This window comes from Convolutriloba macropyga, chromosome 7 (assembly GCF_964194025.1).
Source record: "Convolutriloba macropyga chromosome 7, txConMacr16.3, whole genome shotgun sequence".
Taxonomy (NCBI): domain Eukaryota; kingdom Metazoa; phylum Xenacoelomorpha; order Acoela; family Convolutidae; genus Convolutriloba; species Convolutriloba macropyga.
In genome coordinates, this window is record NC_134474.1 from 12,001,098 (window position 1) to 12,021,715 (window position 20,618).

The window sequence follows — 20,618 nt, forward strand, 5'->3', positions numbered from 1 at the left end:
TATGTTTCCTTGTGCTATTAAAAAAAAACTCATTAAGTTTTTCTAGTTTTTTTTTTGTTCAGTTTGTTTTTGAATGACGTTTCTATTCTTCTTTATTTTTTATGACATTTGTGGAGTTTCAGTGTTTACAATAATTGTTCTAGTTGTTTAGTCATAAGTATGAGCAATTTTCTCCTTCGAGTCGTTTCCGGAATTCTTCCGGCTATGTTTTTAAGATCTGTTCACACATTTTCATGATTTTTGAAGTCAAATTGGAGGTGATAATTTTGTGGTGATAATTTTGTGGTGATAATTTCTTCCTTGCTTATTAGCGGCCTTCAGCGTCTCAACACTATTATTTAGATGCTGTCTTTTTTATAGCTGCGAAGCTGTAAGCTGAGCGAAGCTATATTGCGGTGCTCTTGGTTTTTTTTACAATTCAAAGAATTTGAATTGTATTGGGGCTCTGTCTTTTTTTAAAGATCTGTTCACACATTTTCATGCTTTTTTAAAGTTAAATTGGAGTAGTGATTTTGGTCACGCCGAAACAGGAAGTGGAGCGAAAAATTGAGTGGTTTTGCAGCGTTAAATTTTTTCGCTCTAAATTCAAAGTAGAGTGAGTAAACGGTGTTTGAACAAAAATTCGTTTCGTCGTCTCATGCTCTTTTTTCTTTTTACATTTGTTCACACAGCAAAGCTGAAAAAGTCAAATTTTCTGAATTACTTCTTCTTCTCACTAACGGCATTTGCGCGCGTGACGTCATTTCTCACTCGCTTTAGCAAAGTTTTTAGGTTATTGGCGTGATTAGATTTTGATCATACGTGACTTACCTCACTCAATAAAATGACTTTTACACTTTAAGTTTAATTTGAATTTGTTTAAGGTCAAAGGAACTTATATGTGCAGTAAAGGTCCCTAATAAGAGGCTTCTGTGGAATGAATTTTAACAAGCTTTATTAATTTATCGCTGAATGTTTTTTAGCCTAGTTTTTTGAGCGGCGTCGATTTTTTTTTCAATTTAGATCTGCATCTGTTTCTATCTATTATATGGCACGCAGGTCTATTCTTTCGCAGCTATTCCGGCAATCTGCTGGCTGTGTTTAAATGTTGTCTTGCTATTTTTGACGACATTTGATAACGCGCCAAGTGAAAAGGTCGACTCTTCTGATGACTTCTACCACTTGGGAGTTGAATGTGTTCGTGAAATTACTTCGTACTCTATTATTAAGCGTTTTTAAGCCATTCGTGATATATTTTTTTTGATCATATATGGCTTACATGACCCAGGAAAATGACTATTGTACTCTTATCGAACTTAAATCGAGAATGTGAACTCTAAGCGAAATTCATTTGAGGTCGCCTAATTTAGATTGGTAAAAAAAAGCTATATTGATTGAAAGACTTTGTTTCTTTTCTGAAATTAGGTTTGTAAATGAGAATAGATTTTGAAGTTAGAATTTCGATTTGTCTCGTTAGCAACTTTTTTGTTTTTGGTCAAAGTGGTGTTTTTAAATTAGGGCCTCCACTTTCCATTTTTGTGGCAAGTTTCAAGATGTTTAATAACATTAAGAACGTAATTTTTTCCGCGATTTGTTGAATAACTAGGAATCTATTAACATTAAGAACCTAATTAAGAACCTTAACATTAACAACCTAATTTTTTTCGGCGATTTGTTGAATAACTAGGAATCTAGTAACATAAGAACCAAATTAAGAACCTTAACATCAAGAACCTAATTTTTCCCCGATTTCTTAGATAACTAGGAATCTATTAACAGTAAGAACCCAATTAAGAACCTTAACATTAAGAACCTATTTTTTCCCGCGATTTGTTGAATAACTAGGAATCTATCTATGATGTTGTTTGAATGTAGATGAAGAATGCGTATGTGAAGTTTTTACACCACTGCTACATAGACACGGAAGTGGAGAACAAAGACATCTACACACAACAATCTATTTGGAAGATATTCGAAAGCTTCATCTGGGACATGGGAAAGGTAAGACAGCTGTAACACATCTTCGTCTTTTCTAGTCTACCTTTCCCCTCCCCTCATAGATCAAAAAGCTATAGAGACTCACGAACAGGTTCTATTTTACGCTTTTACACATTACACATGCCTTGCATGAGAAGGTCATACGCGTAAATGGAGAATCAAATCAAAATCCGACTTTTTCATTATGGCTCAATACTCTTTAATTTGAAGGCTGACTACGATTCTTCAGTTTATCAATAATCAAAAGTGCTGGTTAAATTCTAGAAATTTTTCGCGTTTTCCTCGATCGTTTAAAGTACTTGAAAACGTTCTGCAAATAATTATTGTTTCTTTTAGATATGTTCTCAGTACCCCAAGGACAAACAGCTTGAAGAGTACATCTGCACCACTGTAATGCAAGTCATCGTCGCTTTCTTCAACTCGCCCTACCTCGAACAGACTGTCATGCAAACACGTCAATCAACCTTCGCTCGTCTTCTCCAGAACGCGTTCAGCATCTTTTCCCAAATCACATTCACAGTTCTCGACCAGAGACGCAACGTCGAGGAATGCATCCGGAGTCTGTACGTCCTGGCCAAAAATCGGGGAATCGCTATTCCGGTGGACCTGGACTCAAGTTTCGACATGCTCTTTAGCAATACCAGTTTGAAAAGCTTGGTTACTGCTAGAAGTGCTGCTAACCATCACAACAATCACCTTCAGGCTAAATGTTCTGTGATTCGCGATGCATCTTATGCTGCTCAGAGGTCGCTCAATTACAAGAACATCATCGATGGATTGCAGGTAACAATTTCGGCTCCTGTTTTTCATGTATCAGGATGAAGCTATGTAATAAAAAGCCGGTTATTCCTCTCGGTTTCTTCCTCTTATATATCATGATGATACTATGTAATGAAGTTTGTTAGTCTCAGTAAAATTTTTATTTTAAAAATTATACTCGATTGAAGAACAATTAGTTCGACTATGTGAACAAACAGACAGCAGTAACAGCTGAAATGATGGATATAGCTGCTGCTCAAATTGTACTTGAATTGTAGTTTCAAAGAAGGTTATATACAGCTGTAGCGATATCAGTCGGCCAATTTTTGGGTAAAAAGTTTTTACTTTTTGTGAACCGTCTTGTAAGCTAAACCGTGTTGTATGCTATTTCAATAACGCTAAATGATGTCCTACTATCTTTAGTTGCAGAGGATGTTGAATTTTACACGATTTAGGAGGTTGTGATACTGTTGGAGCGCCACTTGAAGCCTCTGGCTGCGGCGGAATTGAGCGTGTTGGTGGATGTGTTGCACAGGCCAGAACTTCTCTTCCCTCAGAGCTCCACGGCTCGTGCAATGTGTGAGCGAGGTGACTTTATCAAACGGTCAGTATTTACATTCGTTACAGATAGGATTCATTTCCTTCACCCGGAAATTTTTCTTTATCTGTATGAACAAAGTAATGTGTGGTTCTGATTTAATAATAGTCTGTGCCGCTTGATAATTGCTGCTGCTGCTAGACTTCTTCAAAATTAAATTATGCGGTTAGATTGGTGTAACATATGAATTAATGATGGTCCTTTTTATAGTCCTTTTTTAAAGCTGTAAGCTGAGCGAAGCTATATTGCGGTGCTCTTGGTTTTTACAATTCAAAGAATTTGAATTGTATTGGGGCGCTGACTTTTTTTTAAGATCTGTTCACACATTTTCATGATTTTTGAAGTCAAATTGGAGTAGTGATTTTGGTCACGCCGAAACAGGAAATGGAGCGAAAAAACGAGTGGTTTTGCGGCGTGAATTTTTTTCGCTCTAATTTTAAAGTAGAGTGAGAATACGGTGTTTGAACAAAAATTCGCCTTATCGGTAGTGGTTTTTTCACATGCGGTAATTTCACTTTGATTTTTACTGTTTTTTTCGATTTTTTGGATCGGATGTTTTTCCAATCCATTCATTGTCCGTTCTAGGTCTAGTTTTCTGTTTAGTCTATGAAAATTCTTCGAATTGTACGTCAGGACTTGTCCGGCTATGTTTTTTTGTTTCGTCGTCTGACGCTCTTTTTTCGTTTTACATTTGTTCTCACAGCAAAGCTGAAAAAGTCAAATTTTCTGAATGACTTCTTCCTCGCACTAACGGCATTTGCGCGCGTGACGTCATTTCTCACTCGCTTTAGCAAACGTTTTTAGGTTATTTGCGTGATTAGATTTTGATCATACGTGACTTACCTCACTCAATAAAGTGACTTTTGCACTTTAAAACTTAAGTTTAATTTGACTTTGTTTAAGGTCAAAGGAACTCATTTGTGCAGTAAAGGTCCCTAATAAGAGGCTTCTGCGGAATGAATTTTAACAAGCTTTATTAATTTATCGCTGAATGTTTTTTACCTAGCTTTTTTGAGCGGCGTCGATTTTTTTTTCAATTTAGATCTGTATCTGTTTCTATCTCTATTATATGGCACGCAGGTCTATTCTTTCGCTGCTATTCCGGCAATCTGCCGGCTATGTTCTTCAATGGGTGGGGGTGTGGGGGAGGAGATGTATGGGGTCATCATACAATAGGTTGAACGTGTGCCTGTTGCATTTTAATGAAATAATCGATTAATTATAAATAAGGGCGCGTAAGTTGAGGTTGCCAAAATCTGGATCGATCCGTTGGCATGATTAAGGTCTCTTGTTACAGTTAAACTTATGTTCTAAATTGATTAAATTCATCGAGGTGTCTTGTTCGAATCTATCCCTAATCAGAAGTTTTACACCTTAGAAGTTTCTCTATTCTATGCCCCTTTCTAAATTTTCTACCTCGCCAGTCGTTTGAGAGCAATTCGTCCGACGTTAGTCGATTATGTTTGCAGGTTAATAACTCACATCTTGCTCGATTTATCTTAAAACGTGTAAGTTGAGAGACTGCCAAAATCTGAGGGTTGATCAGGTGTTATGATTTTGTCTCTTCTGTGCGTTAAATTAGTGTTTTAAAATGATTAAAATTACCTAGGTATTAAATATTGTAGGTTGATTACTCATACGAAAGAGTTGTGGGAGAAGAAAAAGGAAGGAGCTCTGTGTAGGAAAATCCTTCAAACTCTCAAAGAAATGATGACCGTTCATTATGACTACAATGACAAGGTATGGATGCTCTCAGGCCAATTTACTCTAAACTAAATGGGCTATTAAAACTAATTATTAACAGAACATCGCCGCGTCCAATCATTTGTTTCACTTGCTACTTTAAGTTGAAGATATTTGTCAATCAGCAAATTAACAGCGTAATATGGCGAAGTTCGCTAAATAATGCAAAGCTTTTCCTGCCTTCATGCAACGTGGGTTTCAGAAAATTGGCGCTTAAAACTGTCATTACCTTTGCTGATAATATATAAATTTGTTGGTTTTAATAAACACTGTGGTAATTGATAGGGCTGCCTCGATGAGACTTATGTGAGTTGAAAGCTTTGATCTGATCTGATTTGACTTGACTACTTTGATTTTGATTTGCTTTGAAATGAAGTCACACACACTCACAATACACCACACAGACATTACACCTCACAAACACAACACTCTTTGATTATTATTGTTATTGCTATTCTACTCACCACCTTTGTCTGCGCGGTGAATGCAGCCTGTGACAATTACAACGTGTGTGCTCTTTTCTAGCTGCCCAAATCCCCTCCTCCCTTTTTCGAACTTATAACCCCACTCTAATTTCGGATTTTTAAAAAAACTTGTAAGTCTTTCCCATAGTGGGCCCCTTCAGTGCTCAGTGCCCCCCCCACCCTCTTTAAAAAACCATGATGTACCATAATGGGGCCTATAATTGGGAAGACCCAAACATGGTATGACATGCTGGAAGTCGTGTTAAATGGTATTAATACAGTCCTGTTTAACTGCTCTCGAACGATGTTTGAAGCAATTATTGTAAACATGTATGTACTTTTTAATGCAAAACTATTCCTTGACCGTTTTGATTTTTCGAGTGATTTTTTCTTTACGCCCTTGACTTTTTGCGTTTTGCCTTAGTGGTATGTAATAACCTCTTATGACCTCATTTGAAACACCTTGGCGAGCTTCTTAGCCCGCCTCCTTTGCGAGTTCAACTGCATTGTTGCGTTGCTAAAATTTCTGAAAGCTGGCTAAAGTAGCCAAGTTTTGAAATCTAGGTATTGAAAACTTTTATCAATCAGCATTCTTGTCTCTTCACACTTAACATAAGAATTTTTTTTGCCCACCACATGCAAATTGTGCCCACTGAGTGGAAAGACTGCACAAGCTCTCACGCGAAGTTTGTAACAGTTCTTTTGGTATCGTTTGTATTTTAAGTCCAATTTTTAGATCGCTCAGTTTTTTGTCTGAACATTAAACTTTTCCTTCTCCAAAATGTGATACTTAGACAAAGTCTGGAGGTCAATAAGTCTGTTTAGTGCTTTTACTAGACTCGATTAGCAACAATGAGGTGCTGTTATAACCTTGCGCACCTAGAGCGTGATTTTTGTAAATAAAAATTGCTGTTAAAATAGTGAGACTTTCGCGTTTTAACAATTTTTAAGCGGAAGTTTTTTCAAATGACGAAATTCGACTCGTTTTATCTGATTCAGTTTTTCATGCATGCTACTGAATGCGATAAATAATTGCATATTTTAAATCTATAAATAGGCAGCTAAGTGTTTGGTGACTTTATTACTTTGTTGTTGGGTTTTTTGCAGAGAATAAAAAGCAGAGAATTTTTTGTTGTGCCTGTGTTTTTGGTCTTATTTATCTCCTATCACTTTCTCTCATTAATGATTTGTTCTCTTTTAGGATTAAGTAGAACTTTTCAGGTCCGGTTATTTAGTGTCGCTAAAATTTTTGTGGTTATTTATAGGCTTCTAATGTAGAAGTAGAAGACTTATTCTTCGATATTTTCGGTTAAGTTTTCAAACTGTTTTTTTGAAAATTTGAAAACCTTGAAGTTTGATCGATTTTTTTGTTAATTTTTATTTTCGGATAACTCAGTTTCATTCATGAGAAATCACACTGGTTTTAACTGAGGAAAAAATATCTTAGTCAAAGTTTTCAATTTATAGCAGATTTTCTATTCCCTGTCCTTTCGTTTTAGAAATTATCAATGGAATTTTATATTTTGCCTATTTTTCTTTTTTGTTGCCGTTTTGCTTAGACCATCATTGACCGACCTCTCAGAATTTATGATTGACAAGGAGGCTCGTTATTGTGCGTTTGGACATAATGTTCCGACCTGAGCTCATCTACATTTTTGACTTAAGTGTCAATCAAATGAAAAGATAATCAAAAATAGATGTTTGGGTTTACAGAAATCGCTACACGCCCAAGCTAATAATTAATTTACATAATGTCATGCCTCATTAGAGCCCTCACGAAATCCACCATTAATTAAACTACGAGAAGAAAAAACAATTAACAAAGCAAGCAAAAACAAAACTTTTTTGGGCAAAAACTCAATATCTAAATTTAAATGCTCCTAGTAACAACGTCAAATTACAATTAGGCAAAACCCTAACAACTTTTTTTTCTTAATTGCAAAGCAGATGTGAATTTTGTTAATGAGACCAGGTAACAAGTTAACAAAAAGAAGAAATAATGAGGCAAAACTCAAAAATAATTCAATTTTTTTAAACCAATTAACTTCAAACGTATTAAAAACCAGTAGCCGTTAAAAAAAATTAAGATAATTTTATTTAAACGTTATTAGGAATCCAATAGGACCAGTCTTTGGTTAGACTAAGTCATAGGATCGGACTAAAGGTGCAGAATAACTTTTAAAAATACAAACAATTTACGAAAACACAATTTTTTTTGGGTTAATAAAACCATTGTGTTATCTGAATATTGTTTCATTTCAATTGTCAATTTCATTAACTCATTCAAAATCAAACTAAACATATAAATGTGTATTCACTTTAGTCTCTTTTGAAAATCATTGAGATAGGTTATTACGCGGATTTCATAAAAGATGACGCGAATTATTACACGAATTTGCACAAATGTTGACTACTCACAAAATGTTTATGAAAAAGCACATTGTCCAATAAACAAAACAACATTTGACATAATATCAGTAACCACGTCAAATTTTGAATAACAAGGAAGCGTACGGGACCTCTCAATGATCAGGATAAGTTACAAGTTGACAAAAAGAACAACAAAAGTGAAAAGTTAAAACATTTGAAAAACAACTATCAGAAACGTTAAGACCTTTAGCTATACCTTGACTGCATTGAATAAGTTATTTTAATCCTCAATTAGAACCTTGTGAGAACTCCCAGCATCTAGGAAAGACTTCCGGACTACGTAATGAATAAAAAAACAAGCAAAAACGGCAAAATAAAAAAAAGAAGAGTCGAAGCCATTAAAAAATGAACTATTCAGTAAAAACTTTTATTTTCAATCAGGTGTCAACAGCAACGGTATTGCTTTTTTGTAACAAAATGATTTAAAAAACAACAAATATGAACAAAAATATGAAAAAAAACCTTGAAATTTTTGAGAAAACCCGTAGTTTCAAAACCATTAAATTGAATAGGTTTCAACGGAATTCAATAAATACAATGAGTTCTGCCTCGATGGGTAGGCATTGATATTTCATTCCTAATTCATCATTATGTCATCAAAATAAGTCTTATCACAATGAAAACGACACCAAATACAGGTAAAAACGAAGTTCATTAGAAAAGTGCGAGAAGAAAGTGTCAAAACCACAAGCTTTTCTCAGCAATTTTTATCTTGGATCAATTGAAATCCTTTTCTAAGACAATGCGAACTGTCAAATATAGGGTAATATAATAAAATTTCAAAAGGAACCAAAATTATGAAAAAATTTCAAAATTTTTTAAAACTATGAAAACTCGTGGCATCGAAGTCAAAAACCAATGGTCAGAAGATAAAACCGCTAACCAATTTAATTTTGGTTACAGTAGAAAAGAACCTGGTCCTGTCATTATTTAGGCTGACCTACATGTACACAGAAATAATATTAAGGCCGGTTAATGTTTAAAAATTTTTCGAAAAGTTGTTTTTGAATTCTTACAGTCATTAGTTGTTCACTCAAAAGCACTAGATGGGTTTAGTTGGTTCTCATAATAAAGCCAAATTCAATTTTAGTCAACGAGACTGCCGTAGGACTACAAAAAATTTAAAATCTCAAAAATACTCAAAATTTCATTAAAATTTACGAAAACTCCGAAACTACGAAATTAGGAGTAGAAACAATAAAAAAAATTTTCGATTCCTTCAAAATGATTTAATTGCTCATTGGGCCTTATTTGACTGGAAATGAAATTTGTTCCTAACGGAACCGTGATATGAAAAGCGACCAGTCTCTTGTAGTAAACAAGCGACCAGTCTCTTGTAGTTTGTGGGAAACTTGTAGTAAAAACAAAAAATATAAAAATGTTTTTAAAAAACAGCTCTCAATTAGAATTCGATTTCCTTATTAGTAAAATTCCGATAAATAGCTTTTTTATTGCTTTCGTCTATAAGGAACACAATTGTTTAATTTTGAATTAATATTATAATAGAAAAAATCAACTTGAACGATAATTCCCGTAAAAGTGAACAAAATCATGCCAAATGTCACATGTTCACACAAAACTTTAAACCTCGATAACCAAAAAAAAAAAAAACAAAATTCAAAAAAATCTTAATTTTGAATTCTACGATCGACGAGCTTTTTAATGATACCTCTCACATTTCTCTACGATGAACAAAAAGAAAGCATTCGGGTATATAGGTCCTCCACCCCACAAGTGGGCTTGGAATAAATATAAGTGAATCTAGTTAATCGTTTACGTCTTCCTTATTTATATTCAAACAGTAATCAGCGGATTTTAAATTTTACTCGAACATGTTGCAATTTTCGTATTGAAAGAATCGTGCGGTGCCACATTCTGGAATTCGAATGAATTTGTCCTTTGTCATTGTTGAATTTCTTAACAATTATTTGAGAACTGTTGGTCTTTTTGTGCAATTGTTTGGTTGATTTTTAATTTGACTTCGTTTGTCTTTTTGATTTTTGCGTAATATACATTGCTCTGCTTCAGAAGTTTAAGCAGTCAAGCTGAATTGATGGCAGCTTTTACTAAAATTCAAGGCGAAATTAAGCCAAAAAGTGATTTCTTTTATATATTGTAAATCGGCCAATGAGCTTAAAAGCACTAATAACACCATTTTAATGTCTCCGTTTTTTTTATCTGCGTTTGCCATTTTAATCAACCAACTTAAGGAAGGAGTGTTTAAACAGGACTGCATAGGAACACAAATATGGATCACTCAAAGGATCCAGCTATGCTAATTTTTGTAAATTTGTTTGATTTTTGGTAAATAAGCATAAACTGCTGTGGTTTTTGGGCAACACTAGACTAATAAATTGATAGAATTTTGGATTACTAAGAAATACGATCTGTTTATCCTTGTTGTACTCTGCTATTGTCCTGAACCGCTTTGTGTGAGATTATGAGCCTGGTGAGAAATAGTTTGTTTTCGACTGGAATAGTCTTAAATTGTGTTAACCTACGTTTTAATACCGCAAAAAATGGGAACAAGTATCTGGAGTAGTTCCAACAGTTTGAGCCAGATCATAAATTGGGGCGATATTATCAACAATGTAAAATCGTCGCTCCGTCTGGAATCGATTGTCAGAAAGATCTGATGGCAGGTAGTGATAGAATTGAAATTAAACTGCTAGACTCTAGTTAAGAGGAAAGTTAAGATCGCTTAGATTTGATGAATATATTATGCCCAGAATTTAACCGTACTCACCAAAACCAATCCAATTCAACAGCGCGGATCTGTTTCATTCCTCCATCAGTCATCTAAAGGAATGATTGTATCAAGTTTGTGGGAAACTTTTAAGAAATGGTTACGTGATTCTGCTTGAAGTCACAGAACTTCTGGCGTTTATCGAGAACCGCGAGAAGCGTTTGGAGATATTCAGTCAGAATTTCGAAGTGACTTCTGCAGAGTCAGATAACCATGCTTAAAACACGAAATGCGCACGTTTTAAAATGACGAAAGTCAACTTCTGGCTGAGTAGGAACTTCTGGCATTTTGACTTCTGGCACTGCAGACTTCCGGCATTTTAAAATGTACACATGAGTGTTTTAATGACTGATAAATGAAACTGAAAAGGCGTGTGTAGAACAGGTAGTAGATAATGGTCTTTTTTTTAAACTCTCTTTGATATATATTGCAATGATCACCACCTCTCTTTAGGTTTGTTTAAACCATGATCGGTGCCAGGAACACTTGTACAGTTTGCATGTATTATTATGAAAGCAGGTTTTAACCGCTTCTATGTTTTTGATAACTTATTAGTTGCTCCCAACGCAACTCCCTCCTTGCAACTCTCAAAATGTGTAGGCATAAATTTGCGGATGCCTCTCACTTTATTCCCCCTACCCCCCCCCCCCCCCCAACCCTCTTGGCTAGCCCCTTCTCTTCCTGTTAAAGATATGCTCCCTAAACTTAAGCTAGCAACTACCAACTACCCCCTCCCCCCTTCAGTCGTTAGAGAGCCGTTCGTCCTCGACGTTAGTCGGATTTGTTGGGATTGTTTTGCTATATTACCAGATACGAAAATAACGCACGTTTGCAAATATAATAGCTTTAACTAGACGACGATTATGAGATCCAATAGATTCAATTGCACAGGGAAAATGGCAACGGAAACAGGTCCGCGAAGTTTTCTTATGTATTGAAAGGATACTAGGGAATGTGAATATATGATGTTATTAGCAGCAAAAGCAGCTCAAACAGCACCGCACAGCTGCGCCCCGCTCGGCAGTAGTAGGCAGCGGAATAAACGCGGCCAGTGCTGCCGGAATAGGGGTTGCAACTGCCGCTTTTTCAGCATGGCAAACATGCAGTGTCTTGTCTAAAAGACACGCTGAGGACTTGAAACGGGTTTGTATTATGTCGAAAATGAATATTTTTTGTCGGCGTATTGTGCGGTGACCGTGACATTGTATCAAATTGGCGTTCGATAGAACTTAACCATTTAATATCATCTTTTTTAAAGTTGCATCAAAAGCTATGGTTGGCAACTGCATCAAAAAGTAACAGCGGATGCGTATCTTCATCTCATTATTTGCATAATGTTAGTATGAGATTAAACTCAACTAAAAAATACTCAATTTAAATTTGTATTGTAGGCTAGAATGTACTCGAAAAAGCAGAATTACTGAGTTGTTTGCATATCTGTAAGACATGATGCGGCTCCTAAAATATCACTAACCTTCAGTCGCGGTCTTAGGGGGGGGGGGGGGGTGCTGAGTCGGGTTTCAGTCGCCCACCCTTAAAAGGTCAACTTTAGAGGTGGGAACATGAATAAATCCCTAAAATAAGGAGGTCATTTAATCTTTAAATTTTTTGATTTACTTGAGCATTAGAGGTATGGAATCTGGGTTTTTTCATATAATAGAAGCCACCTTTGTATTATCTTTTCAATTATCGCTAAATATGTCATTCAAACTAGCTCGCTTCTGACATAAAAAAAATCATTGAGGATGCTATATGATCATCAAAGCATTTGATAATGAACGAATACTAAACATGCAACCAACCAATCATAGCTAAGTAGAGATGTTAAATGAGCATTTATAGTATTTAATGGTATTGACTTTTAGTTTAACAAGAAACGATCAATTTATCTATTTGGAAGTAATAATAATTATTTATATTAATAATAATTTAATAATAATTTAATATTTTAATAATAATTTTTATATTAATTGCAACCCCAGGCGCAGATACTATATTAACATATAAGGATTTGCTCTGTACGCATTTCTTGGACACATTTCATAACGGGGCGCTGAGGTCAATAACAGAGAAGATCCCAGTTTGCCTAGGCATTCGCGAAATGAACAGGATTTTTTAAAGCGATGCTCTTGCCAATTATAGTTTTTGTGGTGACAACTTAGGTATTGACATGTTATCGTGACCTCCTGACCAAACTGTTTCGTCAATGTCCCGTTACTGCAATGGTTTGGGTATTGTCGGTGTAACTGTTAGTGATTCTAAAAGTATGCGAAGCCAACTCAACTGTCGGTTATTTGGACACAATTAAATCAAAATAAGTTATTACTGGTGCTCGGCATTTCAAAGCAGCTGACGTAAAATAGATCCAGTATATAATACGTCTCTACATATCCGTTACTATGCCGATTAATTTACATCTATAACAAATAGAATCCATCTTGGCTGAAGTTTGAGGTCAATCGTAAAACTAGTTAATTTTACACTCCGATTTCGTAAATTGTAATGCAATAGATGGAGAATTATTGTGAACCGAATGAATAAAATTAAGTCCCAAGACCAAGTTAAATTGAAATGCCGACTGAACAGTGCAAAGTCAGTGCTGACCTCTATCATCTGTTTTCTAGTTGTCTTTCCCCTGTTTTTACTTGGCTGAAAATTGCTGACTTCTCCCTTTGTCTTGGAGTAAACTTTGTAGTGCCACCAGCCACCAAAAATTACCACACCTTTTTAATATCCACTTTGTAGAGAGAGTAGCGTAAGAGTTCATTGCATCTTCAATTTAGTAGGTTTGCTGAAATTTCGTGGTTTTGGATTGTATGTCTGTAATTTTCTTATTAAGTGCTCTAGAACAAAGATAAGCAGTTATTGCAGCCGAGTGTTTTTTTCATGCAAAATTTTGATCATCTTTTGCTCGATCTATTTTTACTTGTGCTTCTACCTGTGTGAGCAAAAACGGGATAAATCGATGAAGCCCATGACAATCCATGCATTAAATGAATCCCTTATTGAGCTTTACTAGTCTCGAATATGTGCAGGAGGCTTATATTACTGTGGAGGTCAAATGTACGATATTAGAGGCATTTTTTTTCATCTCCAGTTTGTCCCATCCTGCAGTTAGTCTAGCCTTGGTTTTTAGTCTCATGCCAGCTCTTCTTTTGAGAGCACTTTGTAGTTTGTCATGTTCTTAGTAGCCACTTCATATTCTCATCAGGCTATGGCGCTCCTATCTTTTTAGACGTCAAACAAAAAATTGGTTTCGGTTTACATTCCTCTCTGGCTTTTTCAACATTTTGCGCCAAGTAATATTGAGATAGCTAGTTTGATTTATTTTCTCGCTAATTCAGCTCAATCTGCATGTAAAGAGAAGCTTATCAGCAAATCAAAATGAAGTTTCACCATTACTAGCGTCTACCGGTATCAAATTTTGCGAGTAAATTTGCTCACTTTTGTAATCACATTTCACTTTTCCTATCTTAATTTATTGAACATGTGAATCGTACTTACAAACTTCGAGGATCGAAAGGCGGTGCCCTTAATGGAATTTTGATTAATTGCCCATATTAATTGCAGTATAATCCCTCCTTTTAGTAACCGATGCTGATAAAAGTGTCTTAGTCATATGAGTTAGTAGTGTTTAACTACTTTTTGAGTAATAGATATAGTTTTAAGATGAATTCTGAATTTTGAAGTCATGTTGTAAATATGGAAAAAGTTCCATTATTAGTACATATATGTACTAGAATATGTACTATCATGAAATACTAATGCAATGTAGTATTTCATGCTCTCTGTGCAAAAACAGTTTTCAAATAAAAGTTTGGTTGGCTTATCTTAATTGTCCTAGTTCGCTTCACTCCAGAAAAGGGATAAAATTTCGTGAAATGCCCTTACCGCCGAACGTAACTCTGATCTAATTTTGTTGGAAGTATTTTCAATTTTAGGCTATTTAATTGCTGTGTGGGAACTACTTACACGTAATTTAAGTGTTTTCCACTTTGGGTGTCAAAAGACGGCGGGGAAGTGCGAGCCATATTCTTTGTAACTAGTTTTTGCTTACCGGTAGACGCTATGCTAGTAATGATAAAGAGGTTACTTTAACTTCGTTTTCAGTAGTCTAAGTTTCGAGGTCTTCTACTTTTTGTTATTGTTAGTAGTCTTTTAGCCTCATAAAAAGCAGGAGCAAGTGTAACTGACAAATCGGATTGAATGCACACATGCTTTTCCATTTTTTTACTAAGAGGAGATTGAAATAAAATTTAGTTCATTTTTTTAAGTTTCAAGCCCAATTCGTGTCATGTGGAACACTTGCAGATAGTTTCGTGATATGTGGAGGGAATGCGTAAGTTCTTGAGTTTTATGGGTACTCTTAATCTCAAGAGAAATTAGGCGTGTTCTATGTGATATTTTGTCGAAAGACTAAACCGATTCTGTAACCAATTTTTCTCTGAGTTAAGATGCTTCAATTCAACTTCTTCAATTTGGTCTGTTTGATCTCCTTACCTTTAATAATAATTATAATACCTTTAATAATTTCGAATATAAGCGTCATTGCTAGTTAAATCAACCTGTTACCAATGAAAAACGCTATTAATGTTTTGACCTATCTGGAGCGCGATCATATGGCATTTTTAACATTCCATGGAATCCATTCTATTTTTTGTCATTTTTCTCTAGACTAATTGACCTTTGCTTCTCAATGATCATATTGTGTACGAAGGGTTTTCTCTCATATTCTTATTGCATTTGACTCAAATACTTAGCATCAAACGTTAACTAGAGCTCCACTCGTTATTTTCTAAATTATTTGAGTGCTGCTCATCATTACTTTAACATAGTTAGGAACTTGGAAATTGTGTCTGACATATCTAGCAGATTGCCCTATTTTTCGAAATTGTTTTTTTTAATTATTTGTCCTCATTAAAGTTTCAACTATATTGAAGTTTTTCATTCTTTTCAGATTTTCTTTACCGAGCAACAGATGTTTGGATCCTATTGAAATAAGTCTGAAATAAAAGAAATGCCTGGAGCTATCGAATGTGATCATACATGCTTCGCTTCCCTGTGTGCAATAGTTAGGCTCTGATTTACAAAAGGTCCAGCAATTAAAAACAGTTGTTCCAGAGGCGATGCATTTTTACCCGTTCTGTTTTTCTTGCCGAAAGAATACTTTTTTTACCGGACGCCTCTTTAACATGAAAGCTTACTGTCGGCTCGAATGTGTAGATTTTAATTTCAGCTGTAGCAACTTATCCCTGTTGTTTCATAAACCCCAGCAAGTTATTTTAGATATAGTTTAAATATCCTCATACAATAATGTAAACATGAGCTTTTTGTTAAGTATAACGAGCTACATCGTTATTTTTCACTTTTTTAGATCATTAGTTTTAAGGTTTCAGGTTGAAATAACCGTTTTGCTTTGAAGTAGATGAGGTCATCTATAGGTTTTTTTGAAGCAGTTAATTCGGTTGTGGTTTTGGGTTTATCTTAACTTGCTTGAAGATTGATAGTAGTTTTTTGGTCTGCAAGTCAGCCTTGCATTCTGAATCTGACAAAAAATAGGTCTGCGAGAATTGTGTCCTTATGATTGGATTTGCAATAGTTAACTTAGTTATAAATTCAGAGTATCATGATATTCCTATTAAAATTGTTCAACTTTTAGGGAGAAAAGCTTCGGGACGCGCTTTTGTTTCGCTACTTTGACAAAGCGAACCTGAGACGAAGGTATGAGCGAGAGGTTGACCCTCTTGTTTCGGCAGCTGCGGCTAATGCGTCCAATGTAGTTGCAAACAATTACAATGAGACTAACAGTGCAATTGTTGCCCAGTACAATACACATCCGACCTTTCCTCCAGGTTTGTCTCTTTAGTTATCAAGTGAAGTTCAATGTTCCGGCGTCACTTAGTGGGGGCTATATGCTCAACTGTGTTTTTTCTTACTTGTTTGAACTTGCATTCTTGTAAATAATTTTTAAAAATAATTTGATGAGAAAACGAGCGGCAATGTTGTCTCGTCGCTCATTCCTTATCTGCTCCGATCCAACATAGAGTGGGGACTATATGCTCAAATGTTTCTTTGTTCAGTCAATTTCGGCCGATCAATATATCCGACGTAGAAAGATATGAGTGGTATAATTAAGATCTCATTGGGCGTAGATTGAATAACTAAAAAGATTTCTTTTAATTTCGCTTTTTCCATGGAGTTATTGAGTTTTAAATTTTTTGTGAACATTCTGCATTGTACCGTAATTTTGTTCACTTTTAGCGTAATTTTCTACCATTTGTATAACTTTTTGCCCATTTATATTAAAAGAAATAATTTAATGTGAATAATAACTGCGTTGCCCAATACCGAGGCTGTTGTTAGTATCGTTGTGGTTTTTACAATCGAAAAGATTAGCATTATATTGGCGTGCAATCTTTAATTAAGATCTTCTCATTTTTTCGTTTTTTAATGTGAATGATAAATCAAATAGCAGTAGGAATTTCTGTAAAGCTGGAATAGTAAACGGAGCCTTAAAAAGAACAATGGCCTTCAAAGTATAAAGTTCAAATTGCTTTGAAAGTGGAGAGAGAACTGTTCGTTTGAACAAGTATGCAGATTTGATAAAAAATGTTACGTGCTGAAATTTGACGGTTGTTTTTGCTGTTATTTCTCTTGAATTTTATAATTTGTCCTAACAGCTGATGCTCGTGTTCTAATTAATTGCTCTCAAACGAAGTTTGTAGCAATTATATTAGTCCTGTCGGTCTTTTTTATGCAATTTTTCGCTTGATCGATTTATCGTCTGACGCTTTTGACTTTTCGTCCTCAAAAACGGGATTAACAGGTAGTGCCCAGCGGGCATTAAGTGCTCTTAGAGCCTTTCAGCTCTGTTTCAGCTCAAACTTTTTCGAGACTTATACTTATGGTGTGAAAGGCAGTTCTAGAGGTTGAAGACACCCCCACTGTTTAACCGCCCACTATCGCCCCTCCTCACCGCGCTGTTGCCCCCCACCCCTTTTGCCCACCCACCACCCCTCCCCATCAGCCCCCGGTGAAGCAACCCCCGCGCCGTGCCTACGTTCGAACAACCGATCGCTAAAAACATGCAATTTTATATTAATTTTTATAATTTTTTTCAAGCTTTTTGACAATGTTTGTCATTTTTTGAGTTCTTTCAGCCCTAGGTGTCAAGGAACCTCCTCTAGGGTTTTCTAATAGGTTTCTGCATAGTGGTAGTGGAATGGCTTCAACATTTTAACATCACGAATTTTTGCATTTTTTGTCAAAATGTTCAAATTTTTTCAATTCTTTTGACATCTTTCTTTTTCAGTTTTTTAATTTGACAGATTTTTTTTTATAAAACTTGCATTTTTTCAAGTTTTTTTAAATTTTTTTTTCGGTTTTTAGGTTTCGTCATCCTCAAGAGCCGAGGAACCTTCTCTAGAGTTTGACAATAGGTTACTGTATAGTTTCTAATTGTTCCTGTATAGTTTCTAAATGTAATGGAATGTTTTTCAATATTTCAACACCACGGATTTTAGAATTTTTTAAACTTTCAGTTTTTTAAATTTTTCGACCTTTGTTGTCTTTGTTCTGGGTTTTTCACCCTGAGGGGTCTGAAAACCTCTTTAAGGTTTTACCAATTAGTTACTAAAAGATTTTTTGAATCTTTTCGAATTTTCTTTCTCATTTTTTTCCGGCAACAGGGTCCTAGGGACCTCCTGCAAGGTTTGATGATAAGCTTTTGCATAGTGTCTACAGTTAATTGAATGCTTATCAATTTTTTAATGACTCCAGCTTTATCAATTTTTTGATGAAATTTAATTTTTCAAGTTTTCGGAAAATTATTATGTTCCAAGTTTGTATCTTTATGAGCCAGTGAAAGTATTTAAGGCTTGAAATAGGTTTATGGTATAGTATCATGAGACAATGAAATGGTTTTGAAGATTTTAATATCTTGAATACTAGCAAGATTTTAAGATTTGCGATTGTTTCAATTTTTTTTATTTTTTTTTGCCTTTTCTGAGTTTAACGATCTTTACTGGCCTACGAAGCTTTTCAAGTCTTGCAGATGGGTTACTTGGCATAACTCCAGAGATAAAAACAAGGTTAGAGAACTAAAGTTGCAGAGTCGAATCAAACTAAATCTAGCCTTACTAAACCGTGGCTAGCTACTGACGAAGCCAACCACTCGTCTGTCGTTTGAGAGCAATTCGCCCGAAGTTGGTCGGTTGTTTCATTTTAGTGTCTGTTATTAATAGCCGCCTGAGCTTCTCAGGCGGCTTTCATAGCGCTTTTATTTTTTTACTTGTCGAAGAATTTGAATTGTATTGGAACTATTTTTCTTAATTTTTTTCAGTTTTTCGTTTTTTCTGTTTTTAGCTAAGTTTCTTTGCCTATTATGACTTGCCTATTGTTTAGCGAGCATACCCTATTGGCTGAAGGGGAATTTTTCTTTGGATTTATATGTTTTCTGAAATATTAAAAAATTTTGTAACTTAAAATTCACAAAAGTGGTTTTTGTAACTACTAGTTGTTTTGATGAAGTGATTTTGGCAGAGATATATTTTTCGGGATCTCAATTTTTAACAAAATTTGATCAGATTTTTTATCATGGTTTAAAAGATTTGATTTTATTTTTTTTACTTTTTTGTTTCATGACTTTGTTTCAAGATAATCATTAGTAAAGGCACGTTTTGTTTGATGAGTAGTTGGATGGCGTTTAACTGGATTTTCACTTCGAGTCGTTTTTTTTAAGATCTGTTCACACATTTTCTTGATTTTTGAAGTCAAATTGGATTAGTGATTATGGTCACGCCGAAACAGGAAGTCGAGCGAAAAAGCGAATGGTTTTGCGGCGTGAATTTTTTCGCTCTAATTTCAAAGAGTGAGAAAACGGTGTTTGAACGAAAATTCGTTTTCTTGCTAGTGGTTTTTGGCTCACACGCGGCAATTTAACTTTGATTTTCGTTTTTTTTTAAAAAAATTTATCGTCTGATTTTTTAGGAATTGTCTTTCCGATTCAGTTGTAGCCCGTTCTAGGTCTAGTTTTTTCTAGTCATTGCATTTTTTTTTTTGAATTGTATGTCAGGATTTGTCCTGCTAAGTTTTTTACTTCGTCAAATAAAAATTTTTCGCTTTATCTTAGTTCACAGCTTGTTCAATTTTTTGCGTGAAATTTTTTGACTTCTCTTGGCTAGTTTCACTTTTCTCTCATTCTGCTAAAAGTGTTTTTAGACAGCAATTGCTGAGCAAAGCAATTCAAAATGAACAGAGTCAGTGTTAAAAAGCGAAATCAGAAACAGATACGGGATAAACCCATAAAGCCCGGTTTTAGATGCCCGTTACTCGAACTTTGTTCTTAGTTGCCAGCTCTAATGCTTATTGTTCCGACCCCTCTTGAGGGGGGGGGGGAGGAACTATATACTCAACAGGGTTTATTTTTGTTCAGTCAATTTTGGCCGATCGATATATTCATCATAGAGAGTTGAGACTGGTATCATTAAAAAGCTTCTCCAGCGTAGAATATGGAATAAAAAAGATTTTTTGATTTTCGTTTTTGACAGGGAGATATCGAGGTTTAAACTTTCGAGAAAATAGAGTGAATTCCGTTGATTTCATTCACCTTTTTTCGGAATTTTTTATTAAAATTTGGCGAATTTTGATGAAATTTAATAAAACTTTTCATGAAAATGTTGTTGATTTTCCGTTTAAAGACAAAATACATTGTCGGTTATTTTCACTGAATTTTTTTTTGTCACAAATTTTGGCTAAAAATTTCACAAAATTCAGGCTTTTTCATCAAAAACAGCACGAAATAAATTTCTTTAGTCCACTCTGATTAAAATTGCAGGCCCAAACACCACTAACACAATCTTTGTAGACTGAAAAGAGGGGCTAATTGCACTTCCACTTCCGT

General features: G+C 35.0%; 1 protein-coding gene across 19 annotated transcripts in view; it reads left to right on the plus strand.

The window, feature by feature from the left end:
- The window catches only part of LOC142342608 (inositol 1,4,5-trisphosphate receptor-like), a 175,066-nt gene that overhangs the window by 86,063 nt on the left and 68,385 nt on the right, over positions 1-20,618 (plus strand). For 14 of the 19 annotated variants that reach the window (XM_075394000.1, XM_075394013.1, XM_075394006.1 and 11 more), the window contains 7 exons: positions 1,855-1,980; positions 2,314-2,760; positions 3,192-3,340; positions 4,960-5,074; positions 5,363-5,383; positions 11,693-11,860; positions 16,377-16,569. In XM_075394000.1, coding sequence (XP_075250115.1) covers positions 1,855-1,980; positions 2,314-2,760; positions 3,192-3,340; positions 4,960-5,074; positions 5,363-5,383; positions 11,693-11,860; positions 16,377-16,569 — 1,219 coding nt within the window. The remainder of the gene's footprint in view (positions 1-1,854; positions 1,981-2,313; positions 2,761-3,191; positions 3,341-4,959; positions 5,075-5,362; positions 5,384-11,692; positions 11,861-16,376; positions 16,570-20,618) is intronic. The other 5 variants (XM_075394002.1, XM_075394010.1, XM_075394014.1 and 2 more) reach the window with 3 other exon arrangements.